A 27,645-nucleotide genomic window follows, 5' to 3' on the forward strand; every position below is an offset into this window, starting at 1 on the left:
GTCGTCTTGTGCGTTCGGAACAGAGAGTAAAAGGAGCAGGTTTCTGGGCGTGGAAGAATAGATTCAAGGCATAATGTACAGACAAGGGTATGGTAGGATGTGAGTACAGGGGAGGTAAGCCTAGGTATTGAGTGATGATAAGAGAGGTTTTGTCTCTAAAGACACAATTTAAGCCAGTTGCGGTCACCGCATATGTGGGGGGTGGAACATAAGGGCTAGCAAAGGCATATTGATCAGGGCTGGAGGCTCTACAGTGAAATAAACCAAAAAGGACTAACCAAAACAGCAATAGACAAGGCATATTGACATTAGGGAGATGCATGTGTAGCCGAGTGATCATAGGATCCAGTGAGTAGCTAGGCGAGCTGGAGGCACGGCGATTCAGACAACTAGCAGGCCGGGGCTAGCAGATGGGCCTCAGGGGAACGTCGCAACGGGAGAGTCTGTTGAAACCCCCTCGGACGGTTACGTCGGCAGGACAGTCGTGATGGATCGGCGGGGCTCCGTGTCGGCAGCAAAGGGTCCGGGCTAATTCGCAAAAGAGGTAATTGAAGCCCAGGGATTGCTTGATGGAATCTCTTCGGCTAGCCAGGAGATGGGCCTAGTTCGAGGCTAGCTCCAGGCTAACTGGTGCTTGCTTCAGGACAAAGACGTTAGACAGGAGTAGCCACTCGGATAGCAGCTAGCTAGCTGTGATGATCTGGAGTAAAGGTTCAGAGCTTGCGGTAGGAATCCGGAGATGTGGTAGAGAAAAGCAGTCAGATATGCTCTGGGTATATATCACGTTGTGCAGGCTGGCAGGAGTTGCCTGGGCTGAGGCTGGCAGTCCAAGTTAACGGTGATGACCGCTAGCAGTGGCTAACTGACTACTAGCTAGTAGCTAGTAGTCAGTTTGTTTGTTTGTTTGTTTGTTTGTTTGTTTGTTTGTATTTATATATATACAGTTGAAGTCAGAAGTTTACATACACTTAGGTTGGAGTCATTAAAACTCGAAAATTCCAGAAAATTATGTCATGGCTTCTGATAGGCTAATTGACATAATTTCATTCAATTGGAGGTGTACCTGTGGATGTATTTCAAGGCCTACCTTCAAACTCAGTGCCTCTTTGTTTGACACCATGGGAAAATCAAAAGAAATCAGCCAAGACCTCAGAAAAAACATTGTAGACCTCCACAAGTCTGGTTCATTCTTGGGAGCAATTTACAAACGCCTGAAGGTATCACGTTCATCTGTACAGAGAATATTACGCAAGTATAAACACCATGGGACCACGCAGCCGTCATACCGCTCAGGAAGGAGACGCGTTCTGTCTCCTAGAGATGAACGTACTTTGGTGTGAAAAGTGCAAATCAATCCCAGAACAACAGCAAATTACCTTGTAAAGATGCTGAAGGAAACTGGTACAAAAGTATCTATATCCACAAAAACAAATCCTATATCGACATAACCTGAAAGGCCACTCAGCAAGGAAGAAGCCACTGCTCCAAAACCGCCATAAAAAAGCCAGACTACGGTTTGCAACTGCACATGGGGACAAAGATCGTACTTTTTGGAGAAATGTCCATTGGTCTGATGAAACAAAAATAGAACTGTTTGGCCATAATTACCATTGTTATGTTTTGAGGAAAAAGGGGGAGGCTTGCAAGCCGAAGAACACCATCCTAACCGTGAAGCACGGGGGTGGCAGCATCATGTTGTGGGGGTGCTTTGCTGCAGAAGGGATTGGTGCACGTCACAAAATAGATGGCATCATAAAAGGTATGAAAATTATGTGGATATATTGAAGCAACATCTCAAGACATCAGTCAGGAAGTTAAAGTTGGTCAGCGAATGGGTCTTCCAAATGGAAAATGACCCCAAGCATATTTCCAAAGTTGTGGCAAAATGACTTAAGGACAACAAAGTCAAGGTATTGGAGTGGCAATCACAAAGCTCTGACCTTAATCCTATAGAAAATTTGTGGGCAGAACTGAAAAAGCGTGTGCGAGCAAGGCCTACAAACCTGACTTAGTTACACCAGCTCTGTCAGGAGGAACTGGCCAAAATTCACCCAATTTATTCTGGATAGCTTGTGGAAGGCTACCTGAAACATTTGACCCAAGTTAAACAATTTAAAGGCAATGCTACCAAATACTAATTGAGTGTATGTAAACTTCTGACCCACTGGGAATGTGATGAAAGAAATAAAAGCTGAAATAAATCATTCTCTCTACTATTATTCTGACATTCTTAAAATAAAGTCGTGATCCTAACTGACCTGAGACAGTGAATTTTTACTTGGATTAATGTCAGGAATTGTGAAAAACTGAGTTGAAATGTATTTGGCTAAGGTGTATGTAAACTTCCGACTTCGACTGTATATATATATTTGGGATTGGAAGTGATGCAGACAATTACATTGATGGAACTACAATCTGCAATATTAAAGCTGATCTACCTACTAACAGTCCCTCTTTCTTATGGACAAACATTCTTCATCAGAAAGGATATAATTCTGTTAGTTATATTTCTAGTTAAATGTATACCTCATTTAGTCATTATTCATAAAAATCCCATAACATCATTGTACTCATGCATAAAAAACTAATTATGAAAGGAAAGCATTGCAAGTTGGAATTTTGTAAAGTTTGTCTGGAGGAGGTGGAAAAACGTATCGATCAATAATGACAAACCTCCTGGCATTGACAACTTAGATGGAAAGCTACTGAGGATAGGAGTGACTAGAGTCAGCTACCATCTGTCATATCTTTAATCTAAGCCTAGAGGAAAGTCTTTGCCCTCAGGCCTGGAGGGAAGCCAAAGTCATTCCGCTACCCAAGAGTGGTAAAGCGGCCTTTACTGGTTCTAACAGCAGACCTATCCGCTTGCTGCCAGCTCTTAGCAAACTGTTGGGAAAATGGTGTTTGACCAAATACAATGTTATTTCTCAAATTAACAACAGACTTTCAGAATGCTTATAGAGAAGGCCACACAACATGTACTGCACAGACACAAATGTCTAATGATTGGTTGAAATAAATTGATAAGAAGATTGTGGGAGATGTACTGTTAGATTTCAGTGCAGCCTTTGATATTATTGGCCATAACCTGTTGTTGAGAAAACATACAATACCAGTCAAAAGTTTGGATAAACCTACTCATTTAAGGGTTTTTCTTTATTTTTTTATTATTTTCTACATTGTAGAATAATAGTGAAGACATCAAAACTATGAAATAACACATATGGAATCATGTAGTAACCAAAAAGGTGTTAAACAAATCAAAATATATTTTAGATTTGAGATTCTTCAAAGTAGCCACCCTTTGCCTTGATGACAGCTTTACACACTCTTGGCATTCTCTCAACCAGCTTCATGAGGTAGTCACCTGGAATGCATGTCAATTAACAGGTGTGCCTTGTTAAAAGTTCATTTATGGAATTTCTTTCCTGTAATGTCAAACATGTAAAATGTGGTGTACCGCAGGGCAGCTCTGTAAGCCCTCTACTCTTTTTTATTTTCACCAATGACCTGCCACTGACATTAAATAAAGCATGTTTGTCCATGTATGCTGATGATTCAACCATTTACGCATCAGCAACTACAGCTAAGGATGTCACTGAAACCCTTAACAAAGAGTTGTTTGCATAGTCAATTTACACACAGCGCTGACACACACACTTACCCCACCAGACATGCCAGCAGGGGTATTTTCACAGTCCCCAGGTCCAGAATAAATTCAAGGAAACGTACAGTATTATACAGAGCCATGAGTGCATGGAACTCCCATCTTATATAACGTAAGCTAACCTCAAACCTGGTTTCAAAAAACAAATGATGCAACACCTCACGGCACAACGCCTCTCCCCCTTGAGACCTACTTGCTGTGTATATGTACTGACAAAACTGTTACATTGATGCTGTTGACCCAGATCACTGGTTGCCGTGGAAAAGGAGGAGGTCAAAAGGGGGGTGAGTGTAACTGTATGAAATGGCTAGCTAGTTAGCGGGGTGTGCGCTAATAGCATTTAATTCGTTGACATCACTCGATCTGAGACCTTGAAGTAGTTGTTTCCCTTGCCCTGCAAGGGCTGCGGCTTTTGTGGAGCGATAGGTAACGATGCCTCGATGGTGACTGTTGTCGATGTGTGCAGAGGGTCCCTGGTTCGAGCCCAGGTAGAGGAGGCGAGGAGAGGGATGGAAGCAAAACTGTTACAAACTGCAAATTCCTGCAAGCTCCTGCACGTTATCTTCTAGCTGACACCTTCGCTAACGGATATTGTGTCAATTTAAAACTTGCACAAGACAGATCACAGAATTGTCAATTTAAACAAATGTAGCCAATTTGTTCATTACTACATTTAGCTAACATTAGATAGTTAATCCAGAAAATCCTACCTTTGCCTCAATTTGGCAGTCTCGTCCAGTTCATTTGTAGTTCTTTATGATAGCCACATTATCAGTTAATTAGCATTTCATTTTTGGGGGGTAACTACAAGTGAATATATTGATTAATGTAACCTTGCCCTAGAGCCATTTACAGTTATCAAATGTCACTCCAGGGTATGCCTACAAATCACAGCCCTTATTTTAAGTGTTTCTGAAATCTCCTGTGGGAAAAGTGGAAAAACTATTGGAACCAATTCCCTGTTTGACCGCTAGGTTTTATTCATACTATTGTACTCTTGCCGTATTCAAAACAACTGGAACTGAGAACTCGGAAATATCCAACTTCCAAGCGTTCAAATCAACTGGGAACTCGGAAAATAAAGACCTCCGACTGGTAAAAATCGATTTGAATGGTCATCTAACTTGGAATTCCAACTAGGGAATTCGGGCCTGTTTCTGGAGATCCGACTTTCTGACCTGAAGATCACTAACTTCTCAGTGGTTTTGAACGCGGCATCTACGTACTCCTACCGGTATGTGCATTTTGATAAGAATTATTGCAGACAGTGACCACGTCAAGAAGCGACGCAGCGTACAGTGGGCGTGTTTCGTGCAAGAAGGAGGCGACCAGTTTCAGAAACACAACAGAGCAGACAGCTGCACAGACGGACTGCCCGCGGACATGAGCTCAAAACAGCAGGCAACACGTCTGCAAAACAGGCCTGTGTAAAGTCTCTTAACGTACACGGTGCAGCATAATATCCAAGTATAAGTGCGTCATTTGGCAAAAGGTAATTCAAAATGTGGATAACTCCGGAGGAGGTGTTGCTGGCCAACGCTCTGTGGGTGAGCGAAAGGGCGAACCCCTTTTTCATTCTCCAGCGGAGAAAGGGCCATGGCAAAGGAGGGGGCATCACTGGTAACTATGAAATTCAATTATTTGGTATAACTGCTTTCTGAAAAATATAATTTGTGTTGGCTAATGTCTTGCATTAGTAACGAGGGCTTTAGTTAGCAGGCTTGGGTATTAGCAAGATAGCTAGCACACAGGCTAGCTGTTGTGTCTACGTGGGGAAAAGTGGCGCTAACTACTGTTAGCTAATTAACGTTAGCGTTGTTTTTCTTCACCTACCATGCTCGCTCTTTGCTACTACTAGCTAACAGAATTGATAGCTATAATGATTGCTAGAATGGTGCTTTCATGACATCTGGGAACTCTGGGAAAAACGAGGTCAAATCATGACGTCAGTGATCTTCATTTCGGATCTCTAAAAAGATGCCCGAGTTTCCGAGGTGGAAGACCGCTCAAAATAATAAAAAATACCAGTCGGAACTCGTTTTTGCCCTAGTTCCCAGTTGTCTGTGACGCACTGAAGTGTGCATTTTGAGATTTTCGAGTTTCCAGTTCCAAGTTGTTTTGATTGCGTTTGAATTATGTACATTTTCTCAAATGCATCACTAAACAATAACGTTTACACAGCTAGTAGACTATTGTTACGTTCAAGACAACTGGTAGTTTTGAAAGGTCATCCAAGTCGGGAACTCGGGCCTCTTTCTCGAGCTTCGATTTTCCCGACCTGGAGTTCACTGACTCCGACCTGAAGATCACTGACGTCATGATTCGACCTCGTTTTATCCGAGTTCCCAGTTGTCTTCAAAGGACCATATACTAGTTTAGCCAACCCGAGAGTCTGCTAGCTAGCCCTGCCATATGACCAAAACATTGCCGTTGGATTAGCCTCCCACTTTGAATTTGGACGCTATCATAAAACACCAGATATATTTAACTTTAGCTATCTTCTGTAATTCTAGTAATAAAGATAACAACAATGGCATGTAATGAAAAACGATTTCATATTAAAGAACTCTTTAGGCTAGGAAGCTATCTAGTCCAACACTCATAATTTAGTTAGATTTGTACTGAATTAGATCAAGTCTCATTTTAGGTGACCCAACACAAGTGGCCTTTCATTCACAGGAGTTTATGATGTTTCCCTTTGATTTAGATATCTCTCCCCCAAGTCCTTGTCTAAAAGCAACAAGCACCACTGCAGCTGTGTTGCTGACAAGTTCTAGGAACATACGCCAGGTCTAAGGCTAGCCTACAGTACACATTAACCCTTCACATAAGACAGTAAAATGTAGGCTATGAAATAGTACATCATGTAGAAATGATTGAGTTATGTGTACGTGCGTGCACATGTGAGTTTCGATGCGTGTCTGTATTATCAGACATTGGGCCTCAACAGGTGTTGGACTTCCACACACCCCCTAAAAAATTGATGTCAATTCAGATCTTAACCAAATAACATTTGTTTACCCAGATAGTAGGTTAAAAGTCACACATGCAAAGTTAGGACTCCTCCAGCCAGCTATTCATATTTTGCATGGTTGACCTGTAGTCCCCTATTGGGATTCATGCCTAAAATGTTGTGCTGTTTTTCTTCAGGATTGTTGGTGGGCACCATGGATGTGGTCCTGGACTCCAGTGCCAGAGTGGCTCCCTATAGGATCCTGCACCAGACAGGGGACTCCCAGATCTTCTGGAGCATCGCTTGTGGTGGGTGCAAAACCATGCCATGACACCTCTGAATATTCTGGGATAGCCAAATTGTTTTGACGCTAGCTTATTTAAATACAACTGTGTAAAAGCATCAGGACTACATAAATGCTATCCATTATCATCAGGTCTAAAGAGACCTCTCCTTGTGGTGCTGAAATACTGTTTTCCCAGGCTCCTCCCGGAAGGAGATCACAGGGCATTGGGAGTGGCTGGAGACCAACCTGCTCCAGACGCTCTCCATCTTCGACAACGACGAAGACATCACCACCTTCGTCAAGGGGAAGGTCTCGGTAGGCACTGCTGCCACAAAGCATAGTTCAACCTCCTAGAATTAGAACACATTCAAATTCTATGGTCAAACCTTGGGTTAACCTATGTCTTAATTGGTTTTCCCGTGTTATGTAAGCTACTGACTCAGTTCCTCTATTAAGAGCAGATCTATGCGTCATTGTCACATTGACCAAAATCCACGCAATCCGGAAAATGCCATTCATGCCCATTCTAAGTGGCATGCGTGTGTTCATGCACGTCGGCATAGAATCTGAACTCCCTCTTCCTTCACTCTTTCTATCTAGGGCATCATCGCCGAGGAGAACAAGAGCAAAGCGGCCCAGGAGGACGAGGACTCTGGCAAGTTCCGCGAGGCCGAGCAGAAGATGAGGAAGCTGTTTGGCATGCCCGGCGAGGAGAAGCTGGTCAACTACTACTCCTGTAGCTACTGGAAGGGCCGTGTGCCCCGCCAGGGCTGGGTCTACCTCAGCGTCAACCACCTCTGCTTTTACTCCTTCCTCCTGGGGAAAGAAGGTGAGTGTGTGTGCTCGCTCACCCGACATGCTTGCATAGGATGTGTGTGAGCATGCATGTGTGTCTAAGAATGAATGAAATGGGCAGGAATCTTATGAGATAGGTTACAGAAGACGATAATGGGGCTCAGAGAGAGTGTGTGAAAGGACATAGAGTATTGAGTTTGTGCGGGTGTAGAGGTAACCCCACTTGAATGTTGCAGCAGTAACCCCCGACAAATGGAATTCTATGAAATCTACCTTTCTTCCTTCCCTTTCTGCTGTTTCTTCCTCTCTATTGTACACCTATCTCTGCCTGCTTGCTGCCCCCTTCCTTTGCTCTCTCCCTCTTATCCATTTCTGTCTGTCTCCTCCCGTCTCCCCTTATAGTGACCCTGGTGGTGCAGTGGACGGAGGTGACACGTCTTGAGAAGAACGCCACGCTGGTGTTTCCGGAGAGTGTGCGGGTGAGCACACGGCACACGGAACACTACTTCTCCATGTTCCTCAACATAAACGACACCTTCAAGCTCATGGAGCAGCTGGCCACCATCGCCATGCGCCAACTGCTGGACAACGAGGGCTTCGCCGCCGACCGCACGCTGCCCAAGGCATGCAAGACGCTCAAGAACGTCTCGGCACTCAAGAGGTACGAGGTTTCAAGGTTCAAGAGAGATGAGTCGGGAATTTCCTTATTTTTCTGACCAAAATTTTCCCGAACACCTGTTTTCAATGAAATGGAGGGTTCTTCCAAGAACTTGCTTGTTCAACCTCCAGAGAACAGGGGTAGGCAATTCAGGTCAAGAAAGGCAGCACAGTGTCTATTGTTCCTCCTAACACACCAGATTTTGTTAATGACAGTCCTCAATTTTCTGCATCTCACCGATAAATCACCATTTTTTTTTTCATGTGTATATATTTACTGTATCTATCTAACTTTGCTAATTTATTCCTCTCACTATTGGATGTCAACTTCAGGGACCTGGACGCACGGGCCAAGAACGAACGCTACCGGGCGCTGTTCCGCTTGACCCCGGACGAGCGCCTGGATGGACACACAGACTGCACGCTGTGGACGCCCTTCGCCAAGATGCACATTGTGGGCCAGCTGTTTGTCTCCAACAACTACATCTGCTTCTGCAGCCGCGAGGAGGACCTCTGTCAGCTCATCATCCCCCTCAGAGAGGTACCTACACACACAACGCAAGCATGCCCCTTTCTTTTGTTTTCGGGCATCTTGTTTCTCTTTCCCTATGTCCTGCCTCCCTCTTTCTTTCATTTCCTTTCTCTTTCTGGCAATCTTTTTCACTCTCACTTTCTCACTCTGTCCATCTTTTTTTATGGGTGACATACCCTCGTGGGATGTGCCTAATGTTCTTACAGTTGTACATTAGAGTAAATAAACAAGGCACTCTCCCACCTCTCTCTCTCACCACCCCTTTCTCTCTCTTCCCCTCTTTCTCCTCACTCCCTCTCTCTCTAGGTGTCCATTGTGGAGAAGGCAGACAGCAGCAGCGTCTTGCCCTGCCCCGTGTCCATCAGCACCAAGAACAAGATGACCTTCCTCTTCGCCAACCTCAAAGACCGCGACTTCCTGGTCCAGCGCATCTCCGACTTCCTGCAGCGCACACCTGACAAGCTGTGGAGCGACGGCCACCCGCTGGCCCTCGGTGGCTATTCAGTGAGTCAATCAGAGGGGACGTGTGCTGTTTGGGTGGGCCCTTTGATCTGTCAGTAACACTCTGTCGTGAAAGAGTAGGGTTGCAAAATTCCCAGGTTTTCAAGAAATCCTGGTAGGGGGGATTCCAGATTTCCTGCTTATTCACTCCTGATTCTGTGAATATTTGGGGAAAGTTACTGTAATTTTGCAACCCTATGAGATTGTGATCCATAATATGGCTTTTTGACGTTTTCTGCTACGTTCTAGATGACATTAATATGATATGACTACTCATTCACGGTCATGCTTTTGCTAGAATGACTTCTTTTGAATGCATTCGTTGATTACATTCTGTATATCAAAATGTCTTTGTATTCTCTCTCGCCTTACTTCTTTTTAGCATGACAGGATATCCAGCTGGTATGTTTTAGCTGATAACGCCCCTTTTTAAATCCACTATCTCCTCCTTCCCCCCAGGTTTCTCCCAGCCCCAGTACCACCCCACTCTCCTCCAGCCTCCCCACACCTACGGGCGCAGGAGGGGAACCGTCCCAGGGGCGCCACTACAGCCCCAGCCTGCCAACAGCCACACAGGGCCTGCTCCGCATCTACCAGAAGGATGACCCAGAGGACCACGGGCCCAAAGCTGTGAGTCCAACCCCAGCCAGACCCACGTCAACGGCTTAGACTGTCTTATGCTCTTAGAATATCCTACCCATTTTTTTATAGGGTTTTATTACTTCAGTGTGCTCTGTTTTTTTTAAGGAGAAGTGATCCTTTCTGAACAATATTTTTATTGTCCCTACCTAGAGATGTAGACCGAGTTTGATGCTTTAGAATGTAGGTTAATGTATGCCGTGTCTATGGTTCTGTTCCTATCATGGTTAACATTACACGAGAGGAAATACTATCTTAACCAAGTGTGTGCATAGGCAAGCTTGAAATTTGACACTTAAAGGCCACCATCTGTTTATCGATCGATCTATCTAGCTCTGCTTTAGGTTCCCAAACTCAAGGATTGCAAGTCATGCCTGGCTCATTTGGAAACAGTGCTCGCTTCGCCATTCTTTGTCTTAGCTCTTTGACGTTGGTTGCTTTGCTCATGGTGCCAAAGGAGCATAAACACCATGTCCTTACAGCATTCTAGTCATTGATCACCAATGTCATTATATTGTTATAACATACCTTTAGCTTGATGTCTTTGTATTTTTTAGGTCATACTGATATACTGACACCCCCCCCCTTCTCTCTCTTTCTTTCTCCTCCTCAGACCAAGGAGAAAATGAAAGAGGAGTCGTGGAACATCCACTTCTTTGAGTTTGGCAGGGGGGTGTGTATGTACCGTACCTCCAAGACCAGAGAGCTGGTGCTCAACGGTATCCCTGAGAGCCTCCGAGGGGAGCTGTGGCTGCTCTTCTCAGGTAGACATTTTGTTTTCTACAATTCAATTTCTAGAATTTTCTTAGCCTATGTATCCCCAAAGAGCATATGCCTTTCATGGCAGAGTTTTGGTTAGCCCACATAGATACCATGCTTTATTTACCAAATGTCTTAACTGGAGCATCCCAATATGCAGTCATTGCACTCAGTTTTTTTGGTGGAAGTCAGGCTACATTTCTAAACTTCTGCTTTGGCTGTGTAGTCTGTGGCTGATGGCTCCAACCACTAGGCCACTCCTACTCTAGCACAGATGCACTCTTAGATGCACTCTTAGATGCACTCTTAGTGCTGTTTTTGGCAGCACCTCTGTGGGGTTTCAAACCACCAACCACAAGTAGGTGTCATTGCAGAGGAACTCTCACTCCGTATGGTTTCTGTTCTTGTACCAGTTCTCAAAGACGCCACTAATCACCTACAGGCTAGCTTTGAGGGTCAAAGTTTGGTTTAGGTGGAGCTAGCAGAAAGCAGTAGGCCTGTACCATGAATTCAACAGAATTGTAGATTGTAAAGGTGAGGTAGATAATTTACCAAATAGAAACAAATGCATTCAATAATAGCCTATAAGGTTTCTTCAAACATGGTGATTTTGAATGGCAGAGTTTGAAGGTTGAATATAGACTATATACACAAAAGCATGTGGACACCCCTTCAAATTAAAGGATTTGGAATCTCCATGCCATGCAATCTCCATAGACAAACATTTACAGTAGAATGAACTTACTGAAGAGCTCAGTGACATTCAATGTGGCACCGTCATAGGATGCCACCTTTACAACTAGTCAGTTCATAGCGTGTAAAAATCGCCTGTCTTTGATTGCAACAAGCAATGTCAGCACAATAACTGTTTTTCGGGAGCTTCATGAAATGTGTTTCCATGTCCGAGCAGCTGCACACAAGCCTAAGATCACCATGCGCAATGACAAGTGTTGGCTGTAGTGGTGCAAAGCTCGCCGCCCATTGGAATCTGGAGCAGTGGAATCGTGTTCTGTGGAGTGCTGAATCAGGCTTCACCATCTGGCAGTTCGGCAGACGAATCTGGGTTTGGCAGATGCCAGGAGAACCATAACCAACTCTTGCATGGTGTTAATAGTAGGCTAAGTCTACCGACATATTTATGAAAGAGGCTATGGCAAATAGGAATCGGTAGGTCATTTGGCGTGTCGCTCAGCTGTGAACTGCATTGTTCTGCACTGCCCGACTCCAGCGGTACCAGTCATGTTCAAATAGGGTAATCTATCGTCTGTTCCTTTTTTAAAATAATATATACTGTACCAGTCAAAAGTTTGGACAAACCTACTCATTCCAGGGTTTTTCTTTATCTTTACTATTTTCTACAATGTAGAATAATAGTGAAGACATCAAAACTATGAAATAACACATGGAATCATGTAGTAACCAAAAAAGTGTTAAACAAATCAAAATAGATTTTATATTTGAGTTTCTTCGAAGTAACCACCCTTTTCCTTGATGACAGCTTTGCACACACTTGGCATTCTCTCAACCAGCTTCACCTGGAATGCTTTTCCAACAGTTGAAGGAGTTCCCACATATGCTGAGCACTTTTTGGCTGCTTTTCTCTGCGGTCCAACTCATCCCAAACCATCCCCATTGGGTTGAGGTTGTGTGATTGTGGAGGCCAGGTCCTCTGATGCAGCACTACCATTACTCTCTTTCTTGGTCAAGTAGCGTGTGTGTGTGTAATATAAACTATTGTCACATCACAATGTTGTTGCCATCAATGTCTTTTAAACATAGTTAATTTCCGATTATATCGTAATATCGCCCAACCCTACTTTACACCACTCCAGCCGACGCTTGACATTGCACATGGTGATCTTAGGCTTGTGTGCGGCTGCTCGGCCATGGAAACCCATTTTAATGAAGCTCCAAACAAACAGTTATTGTGCTGACTTTGCTTCCAGAGTCAGTTTGGAACTCGGTAGTGAATGTTGCTATTTTTACATGCTACTAGCTTCCGGACTCTGCGGTCCCGTTCTTTGAGCTTGTGTGGCTACCACTTCACGGCTGAATCATTGTTGCGCATAGATGTTTTCACTTCACAATAGCAGCACTTACAGTTGACCGGGGCAGCTCTAGCAGGGCAGAAATTTGACCAACTGACTTGTTGGAAAGGTGGCATCCTATGACGGTGCCACGTTGACTCACTGAGCTCCTCAGTAAGGCCATTTTACTGCCAATGTTTGTCTATGGAGATCGCATGGCTGTGTGCTCGATTTTACACCTGTCAGCAATGGGTGTGGCTGAAATAGCCAGATCCACTCATTTGAATGTGTGTCCACATGCTTTAGTGTGTGTGTGTGTATATAGTGTACATCCACATCAGCAATCTGTTGGTTTCAAGGAAAGCACTCACTCCTACCTTGTGACTTGAAGGTAATGCGTTTCATTGTCTCTGTTGCCATATTGACTAAGGAAGTGTTGTTATTGCAACGTCACCAAGCTGACCCCTCCCCTCCGTCATTCCTTTCTGACTCATCTGGTATCAGCTGACCAACTGGATTCCTGAGTCATGCGGCCTAGCTAAGCAAGGGTTACGCAATAATGGGAGAACCTAGAAACTGAACCCCTGGATTGTGTTGCTATGTGGATGTGTTTTCATGCTTTGGCTGTTTCCTCTATGTAAAATGATAGCACTCAGTGACCAGGATTGTGTCCTGCAATGATATCTGGAATGAGAGTCAATGACTAGTCTGTTTTCAGGAATCTGTCTGACTTTGTGTTTTCTAGCAAATATGTAAAGTTAGCCCATGTTTTTGTTGATACAACAAACAAACTACCAGTCATACAACAGATAGGATCTAAACATTAGATAATTTGCCAACTGACAAATCCATATGGACTGAATCTCTCACATTGAATTAACCCTTTTAGTTCCATCCATCTCCTCTCCAGGAGCTCAGAATGAGATGGCCACCCACCCTGGCTACTATGCTGAGCTGGTGGAGCAGGCCATGGGCCGCTGTACCCTGGCCACGGAGGAGATTGAGAGGGACCTGCACCGCTCCATGCCCGAGCACCACGCCTTCCAGAATGAGATGGGCATCGCTGCCCTCCGCAGGGTCCTCACCGCCTACGCCTGCCGCAACCCTGGCATAGGATACTGCCAGGTATGGCAACTTTTTAAAAACTTTACTTTATTAGGCTCGTTGCTCTCCAGGGAGTATCATAGGCCGTCAACGACTCTCCATCACACTCAGTCTTGTTCCATCTTATGCCAGATCTTTTGGTGTCTGCTTCAAGCTCCCGCTGCCAGGTGTTTCTTGGGTGCCCTCTCTTCTGTTTTCCTTGTGGGTTCCAGGATAGAGCTTGCCTAGTGATGTTGGAAACTTGTTAGGTTCCTTTTTGTTGTTAAACGTTAAAACCAATTAACATGATCACTGGCTGTGAGATGTTATGAGATTTCTTACACTTTGTTTTAGAGTTGGCTACTTAGACCGATCTGTTATATTTAGAAACTTCTCTGGAGTGTAGAATTTGGTTCCAGAGAGTGGGCAATTGAGTTGGATGCTTTGAAGTAGTTGAAAGAACTCAATGTAATGCTATAGTGGAATTAAATTCCTGGAAATGCCATCTGAAACAGACCGACTGTTTGAGTTGACTCAAACATGGAAAGCCTCAAGCTGATAATGAGATTGGAACGAAGGCCTAGCGTCCTAAGCATTCCCTGGAAATAGTGCTTGAATTATATGGGACAGTGAAACAGGCTTGCCATTAAAAAAATGTGGCACAGGACATTTCAGAAATTTGCCAGAGCCATATGTATTGGGTGAGTAACCTGATTAAGGCATCCACCCACGGTGCTCAGAATGACAGAAATCACATTTAGATTATGGTAATTCATATTAACAGAACATGCAAGACGAGGATGCAACAATGTGCGGTTCTTACCGAATTCGGATGTGAACTTTGAAGATGTTTGAATAACTGTCCACATTTACTTTTCCTCAGCCAAAAAGACGAGTAACAAATAGCAAAATCACTAGCTAATGTCAATTTAATATCCCACAATGGTTTACCTAATTTATTGGTCAGCTTGTCGGGAACGAAATAGACTTTGGACGATAGATCCCAAATTCATACAACCTGTAGGCCTAGGCTACATTATTATAATAAAACATTTTAAAGCAATGAGTCTGACGCAACAGATCAGAACGTTTAGCTTAAAATGTTGATAACTGATTATTTCTTCCCGTTATATTCGCATCAATACGCACAAGGCAGTAGGCTATGCGCAAATGTTTCTTCCATAATGCTATTAGCGAGGGTAAAACATTGTCAAAAAGGCACCGCACATGCTAGTGGTTTCAAGTAACAGAGATGAAAATATCTGTTAGAAATGTGGAAAGCGGGGAGATCTAATATGCAACAACTAGCATGGGCTGCTAATCTGATTAGGATTGTGCCTTTGGCTACAAGACAATGAAAGAAAGTTAATATAAAATAATTGCCTCCACTGATATGGTCAGATTTTGGCTAGGCTACTTTGAAGCAAGGTAATGCCTCGTATGTATTAAAACGTTCAGGTTCCAAACAATTTAAGTATATGTTTTCAAAAAGCATACTGCCTCCAGCTCATTGCAAAGTGGCGTGTGACGCGCTGATGAGGCCTGCCTATGCATTTGCTGTTTGAGATGTTGTAACAGCAGCAGCAGCTCTCGCGCTCTGACAGATTTTCCGCTCAAAGGTTTTGTATTTGTATGCTAGACATGTTTGATAAATAAGATGCATAACGAATATACTGTACAGGTGCCAATGTATTTCCACTAAGTTATGCAAATGTACCTATAGACGGATAAGCATGACCAGTCAAATGTATTTACATGAACTGGTGTTTCATTAATAGGTGAAAAAGGACAATTTTACTTATTGGCTTTTCTTTTTAATCGGCCAAAAGCCGGCTATTACCGGCTAACGGAAACCTTGCAAAGAAACTACCGTAGTCTGGTGGTCTATTCTTTACTGTAAGCTTATTATGTCTGCCTGTTTTTGTCTCGTTCTTTCTTCTCTTCAGTTTGTCGTCTTGTTGTTAATTCTTATGTGTGTCCCCCGTCTCACTCAATGGTCCAAACCGTCGGGCAGACAGGTTCAGTGCATGATGTCTGATGCGAACAGACTTAGCGACGGCTTCTATCTACAAGCAATCAGACTGTCTGAACGTGAACTGGACTGACCACCTGCTCTGATTCTCCGCAACTTAGCACACAACCACACAGACACACATCCATGCTACACACACATCACAACTGCTGCTACCAGACTCTTGTTATACTGCTCAATGTATACACTTATCCCCCCTTCCCCAAATACACATGTAAATATTGGACTATAAATTGTGCTTTCCTGTATTATTCTTATGCTAAAATGCTTTCTATTCTACTGACATTTACTTAGTTCGTATTATTTCTTATTGTCGTTGACTTGTCGAGGAAGAACCTGCAAGTAAGCATTTCATTGGAAGATGTATATCATGCGTATCCCGTACATACGACTAATAACTTGGAACTAGAAATTCAGGAACAGGAAATAACATTTGTGATGCTTCACAAGCAGAAGAGTACACAATGATCGATGCCTGTCCTCTCCAGGCGATGAACATTGTGACGTCGGTGCTGCTGCTGTACTGTACAGAGGAGGAGGCCTTCTGGCTGTTGGTGGCTCTGTGTGAGAGGATGCTGCCTGACTACTACAACACCAGGGTTGTGGGTGAGTGACAGCTAAGACTGGCAATAGAAGTACAGAGCCACTAATTACCATAGAAATAGAACGATTGTTGACGGTTCTAAGGGTGAGAAGATCTCAGTAGTTGGTGTGGGCTGGGGTCGATTCAGTTTTCCAATTTTCTTTAAGGACTTTTCATTGTATGAATTCAATTTTACTTCTCTTCCTAAAATGACTTGAACCCAATCTTGATGCGTAGGTTTAGATATGTATGGATGTCTTTTTTAATTCTCCCTCTCCCCCAGGTGCTCTCGTTGACCAAGGCGTGTTTGAGGAGCTGACTCGTGAGTGCCTCCCCCTCCTCTACGAGCACATGCAGGAGCTGGGCGTCATCTCCACCATCTCCCTCTCCTGGTTCCTCACGCTGTTCCTCAGCGTCATGCCCTTCGACAGCGCCGTGCTCCTGGTCGACTGCTTCTTCTACGAGGGCATCAAGGTCATCTTCCAGGTGGCGCTGGCCGTGCTGCACGCCAACATGGACACGTTGCTGGGCTGCACCGACGAGGGAGAGGCCATGACCATACTCGGACGGTGAGTGGGGGATTTCAAGTGTTTCTTGGAATTGACACCACACATTATGTAGCCAAAATGTTTCATTGGAAGGGTAACTATAGTGTAACTATACAGAAACCTTAATTTTTTAACATTTTTATTTATGAATGGTGACATTACCATTCTGGACTGATGAAGCTATAGCCATATTGCGCTGGACTGAGAATTAGTGGTTGTTCTCTCACTCTCTCAGGTACCTGGACAATGTTGTCAACAAGCAGACTGTGTCTCCTCCCATTCCCCACCTCCATGCCCTGTTGACCAGTGGTGATGAACCACCACCTGAGATTGACGTGTTCCAGCTCATCAAGTCATCCTATGACGTAAGACAAGTGCTCCCAGCATGACTAGTAGAGCCAAATTACTTTTTCATGGAAAATTCCATTCTTCGTTCTTGAACACAACTCGCTTGTTTACTCAATCGCATAGAACAAGGAGAGATTGATGTAGATTCTACAAATCAGTGACTTCGGGATACATTTGTAACCTACTCTATTGAAAGCTATTTTAATTCTATTGTACTACAATTCTCTAACACCTGCCTTTTCCCTCTGTTTCTCTGTGTCCCTGAGCAGAAGTTTGGAAGTCTGCGTGCTGATGTCATCGAGCAGATGAGGTTCAAGCAGAGGTTAAAGGTTATCCAATCGCTGGAGGACACTGCCAAGAGGAGTGTGGTGAGTTCATATGTCAAAGAAGTGACTGTGATTGAAGTGCTTAGTGACGTTGGTTTCTTGATCTCATTGCGTTGACGGTTGTAGTTTGACGTTGACAACTGAATTTCATAGCATTGAGATTAGTCTACATTAGACTCCATTCCAACCTTCACTTAATAATTTACATTTACATTTAAGTCATTTAGCAGACGCTCTTATCCAGAGCGACTTACAAGTACATACATTCATACTTTTTTTGTACTGGCCCCCCGTGGGAATCGAACCCACAACCCTGGCGTTGCAAGCGCCATGCTCTACCAACTGAGCCACAAATAATAATAATGATCTATTGTCTTACTGTTCCTACTTGGTCCAATGTGCTATAGCCAGAGATGTTTCTCTGTCTGTTGTAAAGCTGTGTGTCTGTCCACAGGTAAGGGCCATCATGACCGACTCAGCCTTTAGCATCGAGGAGCTAGAAGAACTCTATGTTCTCTTCAAGGTGAGAAATTGGTGTAATTATTACCGCCCCTGTGGCTTTTTACACCATTACCTAACACTGGTCTTCAACATTTTATTCAGTAAGTTCTCTGTGAGCAATGTTCTAAACACAGGCATGGCAACTTAGTGTGGTGGGTGGTAAATAATAGTTGCTTGTTTTGCCATGTTAGTCATGGTTGCGGTGATGATAACAGGTCACACAGCTGTCACATGTTAGGTGTTGTGCAACCAAGTGAGCCATTATCAATCGACTGAGAACAAAACAAGTTGTGGCTCATGCTCCAAACAAGTGTAAACCTGAAAGCCTTCAACAAAAGCCATCACTATCAAGCTGTTAGCTCAAGTCCCTCAACTGTCAAGCATCATTGGACAATCCATTCACTGTTTCAATCAGCTAATACCACCTCTGAACTGCATCCCACTCCCCTTCCCCATTGCAGGCCAAGCACATTATGAGCTGCTACTGGGGGGCCAGCTGCACGGCGGCGGAGCGCCACGACCCCAGCCTGCCCTACCTGGAGCAGTACCGCATCGACCTGGAACAGTTCTGCCAGCTGTTCGGGGCACTGGGCACCTGGCTGTGTGGCACTCACACCGTCACGCTGGCCGCTCGCCACTTCCGCCTGTTGGACAGCAACAAGGACGGCCTCATCAACTTCAAAGAGTTTGTCACGGGCCTGAGTGAGTTTGGAGATTTGAATTAAGGAATCGCAACTTACTGTTGTTGAAGATATTAACTGACATGCATTACAACATTGATGTTTTCGGCTGTGGTTTTGAGAACAATTATGTGCTAGTTTGTAGAAGGATAAGTCCCAGTGCCTAATTTGACTGGTTGATTATAAGATTGTAGTTAGCATGGATCCCACCTCTGCCACCAATTGGGTAACTGACCAACCATATGTCTCCCATCAGGTGGGATGTACCATGGAGACATGACAGAGAAACTGAAGTTACTGTACAAACTTCACCTGCCGCCAGGTAAGCAGGGAAAAACAACTCTTCAGGTTCAATAACAGTCTAACCTACCTATGCTAAATGTATTGCAGACATACTGCAGGATATTGACACTCCCATTCTGACTTCTCACTATTTGGCTTCAGACTTGTCACTCAGAAACAAGAGTTCTAGTGAATCAATAAATGCAGAGGATGTGAGCCTGCAGCCAGCCAGCACACACTCTTGTGACCCTGTGCTTTGGGTGGTGTGTTTTTATAGGGACAGTATGCACATGAGAGAAGAATTGTCTCTCAAATCAAATTACATTTTTCACATGCACTAAATACAACGGGTGTAGACTTTACCGTGAAATGCTTACTTACAAGCCTTTAACCAACAATGCAGTTTTAAGAAAAGTAAGAGTTAAGAACAATTGAGCAGTTGGAGGAATGTATGACAATGTGTATGTATTATAATAATATGTTGTGACTTTACTTTCATTAATCTGATGACTGCTATTTATCTAATCAAATAATTATGTTTTGTTGCCCAATTTAAGTTAATCATGCAACTATTAACTCAATAGGAATTTGGGGCACCATGAGAGTGGTTCTTTTACCATCTCCTGAATTAAACTCTAAAGGTTACATCCATAAACAGTCAACTTATTAATCATAACCTCGTATCATATCATCATTCTGAACAGTCGTAGCCTCCTGCATCTGCAAAAAGCCGAGCCTTTCTTATGATTCAGTACTACACAAATTGGTTTATTTATTTACTAGCTAACGAAACAGTTCCCTTGCGGACTAACACAATATGGCGGCTTGTTACAAAAGAGAGAGGTCGAGAGAGAGATACAATACTTTAGAAACTACTTTCACAGTAACCATATACTTTGCACACGAACTGCCACCGTTTGGAGTAAGAAATCATGAATGTATTTGCGTGTAGATGTCTTGGTTCTTCCAGTGATTGTCTGGGAGGTGAGCTTCTCGCCTCAACCTCGTTGAGATTTCAGAGTTTGAACCACTTTAGAAGTGAACTGCAGCTACATGCCTCTCTGGCCTGATATGTTAATTCTTAACCCACCGTTTTATACAGTTCATTCAAAAGGGGTGGTTCGTGAGGCTGACACGCTCTCTGACCTCACTCAAGGGGTGGTGACTACTGGCTGTGCACAGTTTTATACACTGCTCAAAAAAATAAAGGTAACACTTAAACAACACAATGTAACTCCAAGTCAATCACACTTCTGTGAAATCAAACTGTTCACTTAGGAAGCAACACTGATTGACAATAAATTTCACATGCTGTTGTGCAAATGGAATAGACAAAAGGTGGAAATTATAGGCAATTAACAAGACACCCCCAATAAAGGAGTGGTTCTGCAGGTGGTGACCACAGACCACTTCTCAGTTCCTATGCTTCCTGGCTGATGTTTTGGTCATTTTTGAATGCTGGCGGTGCTTTCACTCTAGTGGTAGCATGAGACGGAGTCTACAACCCACACAAGTGGCTCAGGTAGTGCAGCTCATCCAGGATGGCACATCAATGCGAGCTGTGGCAAGAAGGTTTGCTGTGTCTGTCAGCGTAGTGTCCAGAGCATGGAGGCGCTACCAGGAGACAGGCCAGTACATCAGGAGACGTGGAGGAGGCCGTAGGAGGGCAACAACCCAGCAGCAGGACCGCTACCTCCGCCTTTGTGCAAGGAGGAGCACTGCCAGAGCCCTGCAAAATGACCTCCAGCAGGCCACAAATGTGCATGTGTCTGCTCAAACGGTCAGAAACAGACTCCATGAGGGTGGTATGAGGGCCCGACGTCCACAGGTGGGGGTTGTGCTTACAGCCCAACACCGTGCAGGACGTTTGGCATTTGCCAGAGAACACCAAGATTGGCAAATTCGCCACTGGCGCCCTGTGCTCTTCACAGATGAAAGCAGGTTCACACGCACATGTGACAGAGTCTGGAGACGCCGTGGAGAACGTTCTGCTGCCTGCAACATCCTCCAGCATGACCGGTTTGGTGGTGGGTCAGTCATGGTGTGGGGTGGCATTTCTTTGTGGGGCCGCACAGCCCTCCATGTGCTCGCCAGAGGTAGCCTGACTGCCATTAGGTACCGAGATGATATCCTCAGACCCCTTGTGAAACCATATGCTGGTGCGGTTGGCCCTGGGTTCCTCCTTATGCAAGACAATGCTAGACCTCATGTGGCTGGAGTGTGTCAGCAGTTCCTGCAAGAGGAAGGCGTTGATGCTATGGACTGGCCCGCCCGTTCTCCAGACCTGAATCCAATTGAGCACATCTGGGACATCATGTCTCGCTCCATCCACCAACGCCACGTTGCACCACAGACTGTCCAGGAGTTGGCGGATGCTTTTGTCCAGGTCTGGGAGGAGATCCCTCAGGAGACCATCCGCCACCTCATCAGGAGCATGCCCAGGCGTTGTAGGGAGGTCATACAGGCACGTGGAGGCCACACACACTACTGAGCCTCATTTTGACTTGTTTTAAGGACATTACATCAAAGTTGGATCAGCCTGTAGTGTGGTTTTCCACTTTAATTTTGAGTGTGACTCCAAATCCAGACCTCCATGGGTTGATAAATTTGATTTCTATTGATCATTTTTGTGTGATTTTGTTGTCAGCACATTCAACTATGTAAAGAAAAAAGTATTTAATTCATTCAGACCTAGGATGTGTTATTTTAGTGTTCCCTTTATTTTTTTGAGCAGTGTATAAACAATTTCGTCTTATAGTTTCTAACACATCCCTCTCTTAACAAAAACACTCACCATATTTCATACACAACAGAGGATGGTGACTTCATACATGTAGTGTATATACTTTTCACGTTACAGTATTTACTTTATAACATATTTAATGACATCACAAAATAACAACCGAAATGACATTATTATTCTTTTGATCACCTCTGACCATTCCCCACGTTCTATGTTAGAAATATTGTTCCAGTATTCGCTTTAGAACGTGTTCCAGTTTCGGCGGGGAAAACGTCTGTGGAACAAAGGCACATTCCTGTGTGAATTTGGAGAGGGAGATAGCTTAAAGTTCTAATCCTTGATTTACAACAGGGTGTGAGTTGTCAACACCCCCCCCCCCCCACCTGCAGTTAAGAAGGGGTCAGGCTGAAGTTATTTATTGCCAAACTGATCTGACCTATATGGATCCTCCCATGGACAGTCATGACAAATACATGCTAGTGCTAACATGCTTCTTGTTTCTCTTACAGCATTGTGTCCAGAGGAGGCTGAGTCGGCACTAGAGGCTGCACAGTTCTTCACTGACGATGACAGTCCACAGGGTACACACACATTGCTGTTGACATATGCGTAGAGCATAAACTCTTATACTTCTATAGGGGGAATATACACACTTGGTAACCCATCTCTCATACTGTAGTTTGCTCACAATGTAAATGTGATATTTGACGTTTTAGGTTTTCCTCTTGAGGCAATGAGTGGTTCCTACAGTCCTGCTCCGTTGCATGTGTGTGTGTGCATGGAAAATGGATTCCTACTACTTGATTTAACTGACAATGTGTGTTATCATCATTCTCATGGTATTGTTGGATCTGTTTCCTCCCTCACTTGCTTTCTGTCTTAATCTCTTTCTCTATATTGCTCTTTTATTTCTCTCATTTCTGTAATTTCTTGCTCTCCCTATCTCGTTTTGTTTTCTTCTCAACGCTCCAGAATCTCCCTTCCTGTCTGATCTGGACTTCCTGGTGCAGGAAGTGACCTCAGGTTTGTCTCTCTGTGACTCTGTGTCACTAAGACACGTTTGATCAACAAAATGTTGGCCACGCTGTCTTCAGGCAGAATAGTCAATCTAATATTCCAATCTACAAATTTGTGAAACAATTATTAGTTTTAGTTCACAGAGGACACTCTAACCTGTTAATAACCTCGCCATGTGATAGAGCACACCATCATACCAGCAGATTACACAACTTTATACAGAGTGGGCCCCCCCCTCATTTCCTCTTCCTGTACACTTGGTACAGTCCACTCTGGGCTCTCTTTGGAATGTTCTGGTGTGATAGACATCACATCTTTCCCTTTATCTGACTTTCTGTGGTATCTGCATCTCAGAGCGTGGACTTTCCATCCCTTCCTGTTACCCTCCTAGTATCTGTGGGCTAGTTGACTTACCTCATCTTCCGTGAAGTGAATGTCTCACAAACTAATACAAACATCAAACCCCCCCCACACACCTTCCAACCTCTGTCTAGATAACCCACTTTACCCCCCCGTCACTGTGTAGTGTGTACACTGGTGAGGATGGTCTGAGTAGTGACTTTGTGGACATGATGATGGTGGTTGTCTTCATCTGCAGGAGAGGAGATGAAAGAGGCTGGGGAAGCGTCGGGAAGCGGAGATGCAGAGGAGAAGAAAGGTGAGGCTCACTCCCTATGTTAATTACCTTTCTGCAGTATTGATATTCTTCCTCTGCAGGATTCAAGCTGTATTGCTATACGTATCCAGTGTAATAATGTGATGTCTGTTTCAGAGGTGAAGGACTATAAGTATTACCTGAGGATGTGGGCCAAGGAGAAGGAGCCCAAGATTGAAACCATTAAAGACCTTCCCAGGATGAACCAGGTACACATTACTGAGAGATGACCATAACTTGACCACTCATGCACACTTGGAGAAGCCATTTCTGTGACTGATCCCCTGTGTGTCCCCTACAGGAGCAGTTCATAGAGCTGTGTAAAACCCTGTACAACATGTTCAGCGAGGACCCACTGGAGCAGGAGCTCTACCACGCCATCGCCACTGTGGCCAGCCTGCTGCTGCGCATCGGAGAGGTGGGCAAGAAGTTCACCAACAACGGCGCCAAGAAACCAACCGACACCACCTACACCCAGGCTCCCACCCTTGCCGCTGAACTGCCCCAGCCCGAAAAAGAAGCGTCGAATGGGGAAAGCAGCTCAGGACAGTCCCTGGTCTGCAAGGCCTTGGCGGAGGCCCAGCTGGAAACGCCGCCCCAGCAGACGTCGGACGAAGAAGTGAAGGATGACACGTCGGTCTCGTCCTACTCCATGGTGAGCACGGGTTCGCTGCAGTGCGAGGACATCGCCGATGACACAGTCCTAATTGGCTGCGCCGGCGACCAGCAGCGGCGAGGCAGCACACTGGACGGCGATTGGTCCATCACCTTCGAGCAGGTGCTGGCATCGATGCTCACCGAGCCTCCCCTGGTGGACTACTTTGAGAAGAAGGGAGACATTCAGGCAAGGATGGCAACCTGTAAGATGCAAAGGGGAGTGGAGAGGCAGGTGAGCTCGTCAAGCGACCACGAGTTGGCCCAGCTCTCGACCTGAGTGGACCCATCCAGAACTCAACACTCACTGTCATTTCTCACCCGTAGGGGAAACCGATCACTGTCCAACTCGAGTTACCGTCCGGCCTTGCCTCACTCCCATTTCACAGGGAGCTCTAGACCTGTATCTCTGTTGTGATTGTCATCCTTTTACAGAACCAGATGTGTGTGTATATATAGGAAATATCTATTGCAACAGTATTCAGTCTGTAAGCATTGAGTCTGCCCAACGGTTCTTACCTTGGATAAAAGCCACATAACCCTAAACATTTACAACCTATTACATCAACCCTAATACATTCAGAACCAGATTCAACCAAAGCCTGTTCCTAGACTAAAAATCACTTTCAGTAGAGGTTCTCCATTTCACATGCTTTCTAGTCCAGGACTAAGCTTAATATTTGTCTGGGAAACTTGCCCTTGAAGTGTAGTGGCTAATCTAAGGATGGGATGTTGTGCAGAGGAACATTGGTGCAGGATATCAGAGTTAAACGTGTTAGTACTCAACTGTATTTCTGTTGCTTCTCCTAGCACACTGCGGACCACAATCTAAGCTGTGGATAAAAGATTTCAACTGGAAGACCTATATGAGACATGTATAAGACATATGAGACATATATACGTTTATGTCTGTGAAATCCACAGCCATCTCAAACTAAAGAAAGAAAGAGCCTTAAAAAAAGACTGAACTAGATTTTAGAAACTGCTTGTTTTTGTTTTGTGTAGGTTTTTCTTAGAACGTTGGGAGAATGTCTGCGTTACCACTGTTCTCTGGCCAGTACTTGCTTCATTAGTCCCATTTCTACAGTCGGTTATTTAAACTACCTTTGGGTGTGTAGTCTTATAGTACAACTCATGGTAACACATTGGTGTGGTTTGGGAGAGTCCTCCCTCCGCCACTAACTAACAATTAATCTGCAGCCTTCATATATGCATGGCGCTTCGCTCATTTGGTGACTCGCCTGCCAGGACCTGATTGGACTCTTTTTGTAATGGTAGGTTGGCATATACACAGGGATACTGTAGTGTTGGCATTTTGGGGAGGGACTTCTGTGAGGCTAAAATCTGCAGAGTTGGAGCATCACAACAAACAGCATTGTTTTCATTGAATGCCCTTCTTGAATTTAAACAAGGCAGTATCTCTTACCCATAGTTCAAAGCAGACACTCATGGGGCGCTATGTGTCATTCATCAAATTACCTCAAATATTGTTTTACCCAAAGAAATACAATAGTTTTCCCATTACAGTTACTAGGCCTAGCTGTGAGTCAGTTGTATCTTTTGTATTCGGGCCGGAGTTAAATTGACCACCTGTAAGTGGTCAATGGTTACCCCTGAAATGCACTGCTTCTGTCATTTCAGAATAGCAGTAAGGAAACATTTCCTGCAAGCAAATACTATTTTAACAGATTCCCATTACATTTCAGTCTCGAGACACTTGCTAAAACCCCATGTAATGCTTTTCCTTCACGCCAATAGGAGTCCCAAGCTGTAAATTACTGCATATCATTTTCGTATTATCTTCTATCGTTCAAAGCTTTTAAATGTATTAATGTTGTTTCTTGATAAAAATATAGCCTCAAATTGGTCTTATGTTATGAAGGATTTGAGAAAAGTGTTACACTCATAACCTTGTTTTAACAGAGATAAGCTTCATACACTACTTTGACTACATGCCCACATTCATCACAAACATAGATATTTTGCATTCTTCATGTCTACTTTTGTCAACAGCTATTTTTTATGTTTGGCCCGAAAAAGTATATTTTTAAGAATCCGTTGTCTTTAAACCATTCGCCGCCCCCCCCCCGACTTCGGAAGAAGCCGGACAGATGTAAGCAATATGGTAGCTCCAGTCCCGATGAGGTTTGGGGATTATCGGTCATATTGCTCACACCTATCTAGTTCCTTCAGAACTTCAGATTGAAAAACACTAGAGAAGTAGGAGTTAGGGATTGTTGTACAAGGCTATAGGCTCCTAAGTTTTAGTTTCCATTGTGGTTATCCAGACAGGTCTGAGATCAGTGGAGAAATGTGCTGGCACTGCTCAATACTGGTCTCCGAACTGTTCTATGACACTAAAACCAGACATAAAAGGTTGTCTGGCTGGCCCTTTGTGTATAACCAAACAACAGTCCAGCATTGCCCAAGGAATGTGTTTGCAGCATTACATACCAAGTTTATTGGCACTTTGTAAGATAGTTTTATACCCCTAGTTAAATTTATCAGTGTTATTTGCGCTCAGCCCCAAAGTCCCAGTTAATCAAATGGTATGTAGATTATTTTATGTTGGCACACACAACCTGTCTTTCTCTTTGTATATTCTTTGCTTTTCATCTGCATATGTTTCTTATATCTAATGAAAATGACTAATTTTAATTGTTTACCTTGCAGACTACTTGCTAAATGTGAAAACAAAGAACGAGGAAGCAGTTTTGGATCTTTTGGGGTTCTGGGATAGCCTATGTGGCTGTTAAGTCTGTTTATCCACCTATAGCTATGTCATTACTGTATCCATGTAAGAGATGTTTATTCACAAACTTGCATTTTAAATTGTATTTGATCAGTACTGTACTATATTGTGTAATAAATTAAAATACTGAATGAAATAACTTGGTGGTTTTATTTAATAGAACAGGCTTACACCCTTTGGGTATATTAATAGTTTGTTTTTAGCTCTGCAGACAGAAGATTGACCACTCCTAATCCAATTATTGTACATTATACAATGTATATGAAAAAAACATGTATTTTTACCGCTCTAATTACGTTGGTAACCAGTTTATAATAGCAATAAGGCTACTCGGGGGTTTGTGGCATATGGCCAATATACCATGGTTAAGGGCCTTATTGCTTAATTGAACAACATAGTACTACATCTTCATGCTTGCGTCCATTTAATAACTCTGCACTTAGCCAATGCCAGAGGGCGCTCAATATATTTGATTGTGTTCTGCTTCAATAAGATGGCGCCGACATATGGTAGTTCTGCTTCTAGCTCCTATGTACTACTGCACGGTTGGAACTATGAATGCAAGCATTTCGCTACACCAGCAATAACGTCTGCTAAATACGTGTATGTGACCAATACAATTAGA

At 43.9% G+C, this 27,645-nt stretch overlaps 1 protein-coding gene across 2 annotated transcripts; it reads left to right on the forward strand.

The window, feature by feature from the left end:
• Positions 1 to 5,008: 5,008 nt before the first annotated feature.
• On the forward strand, positions 5,009 to 27,156 carry LOC120062253 (TBC1 domain family member 9B-like). 2 transcript variants are annotated; one of them, XM_039012078.1, is made up of 22 exons: positions 5,009 to 5,287; positions 6,818 to 6,928; positions 7,103 to 7,221; positions 7,507 to 7,735; positions 8,104 to 8,362; positions 8,692 to 8,899; positions 9,197 to 9,394; positions 9,851 to 10,021; positions 10,644 to 10,794; positions 13,727 to 13,941; positions 16,420 to 16,537; positions 16,798 to 17,083; positions 17,298 to 17,427; positions 17,680 to 17,778; positions 18,191 to 18,259; positions 18,699 to 18,939; positions 19,174 to 19,239; positions 22,452 to 22,523; positions 22,915 to 22,965; positions 23,558 to 23,617; positions 23,732 to 23,823; positions 23,916 to 27,156. In XM_039012078.1, exons 1-22 carry the CDS (start codon positions 5,170 to 5,172, stop codon positions 24,546 to 24,548), a joined length of 3,696 nt encoding a protein of 1,231 aa, XP_038868006.1. In that variant the 5' UTR covers positions 5,009 to 5,169; the 3' UTR covers positions 24,549 to 27,156. The 2 variants fall into 2 exon arrangements, with proteins under 2 accessions (XP_038868006.1, XP_038868007.1); XM_039012079.1 differs by lacking the exon at positions 22,915 to 22,965.
• Positions 27,157 to 27,645: the final 489 nt, after the last annotated feature.

The sequence above is a fragment of the Salvelinus namaycush genome, chromosome 17 (genome assembly GCF_016432855.1).
Source record: "Salvelinus namaycush isolate Seneca chromosome 17, SaNama_1.0, whole genome shotgun sequence".
NCBI lineage: Eukaryota > Metazoa > Chordata > Actinopteri > Salmoniformes > Salmonidae > Salvelinus > Salvelinus namaycush.

What these genes read in the sequence shown, in the direction of transcription:
- LOC120062253 (XM_039012078.1), top strand. Translation starts at nt 5,170, where the DNA reads ATGTGGATAACTCCGGAGGAGGTGTTGCTGGCCAACGCTCTGTGGGTG. An exon ending in TCGTCAAGGGGAAGGTCTCG is followed by an intron (nt 7,222 to 7,506) that starts GTAGGCACTGCT and finishes CTTTCTATCTAG; the next exon opens with GGCATCATCGCCGAGGAGAA. An exon ending in AACTCTATGTTCTCTTCAAG is followed by an intron (nt 18,260 to 18,698) that starts GTGAGAAATTGG and finishes TCCCCATTGCAG; the next exon opens with GCCAAGCACATTATGAGCTG.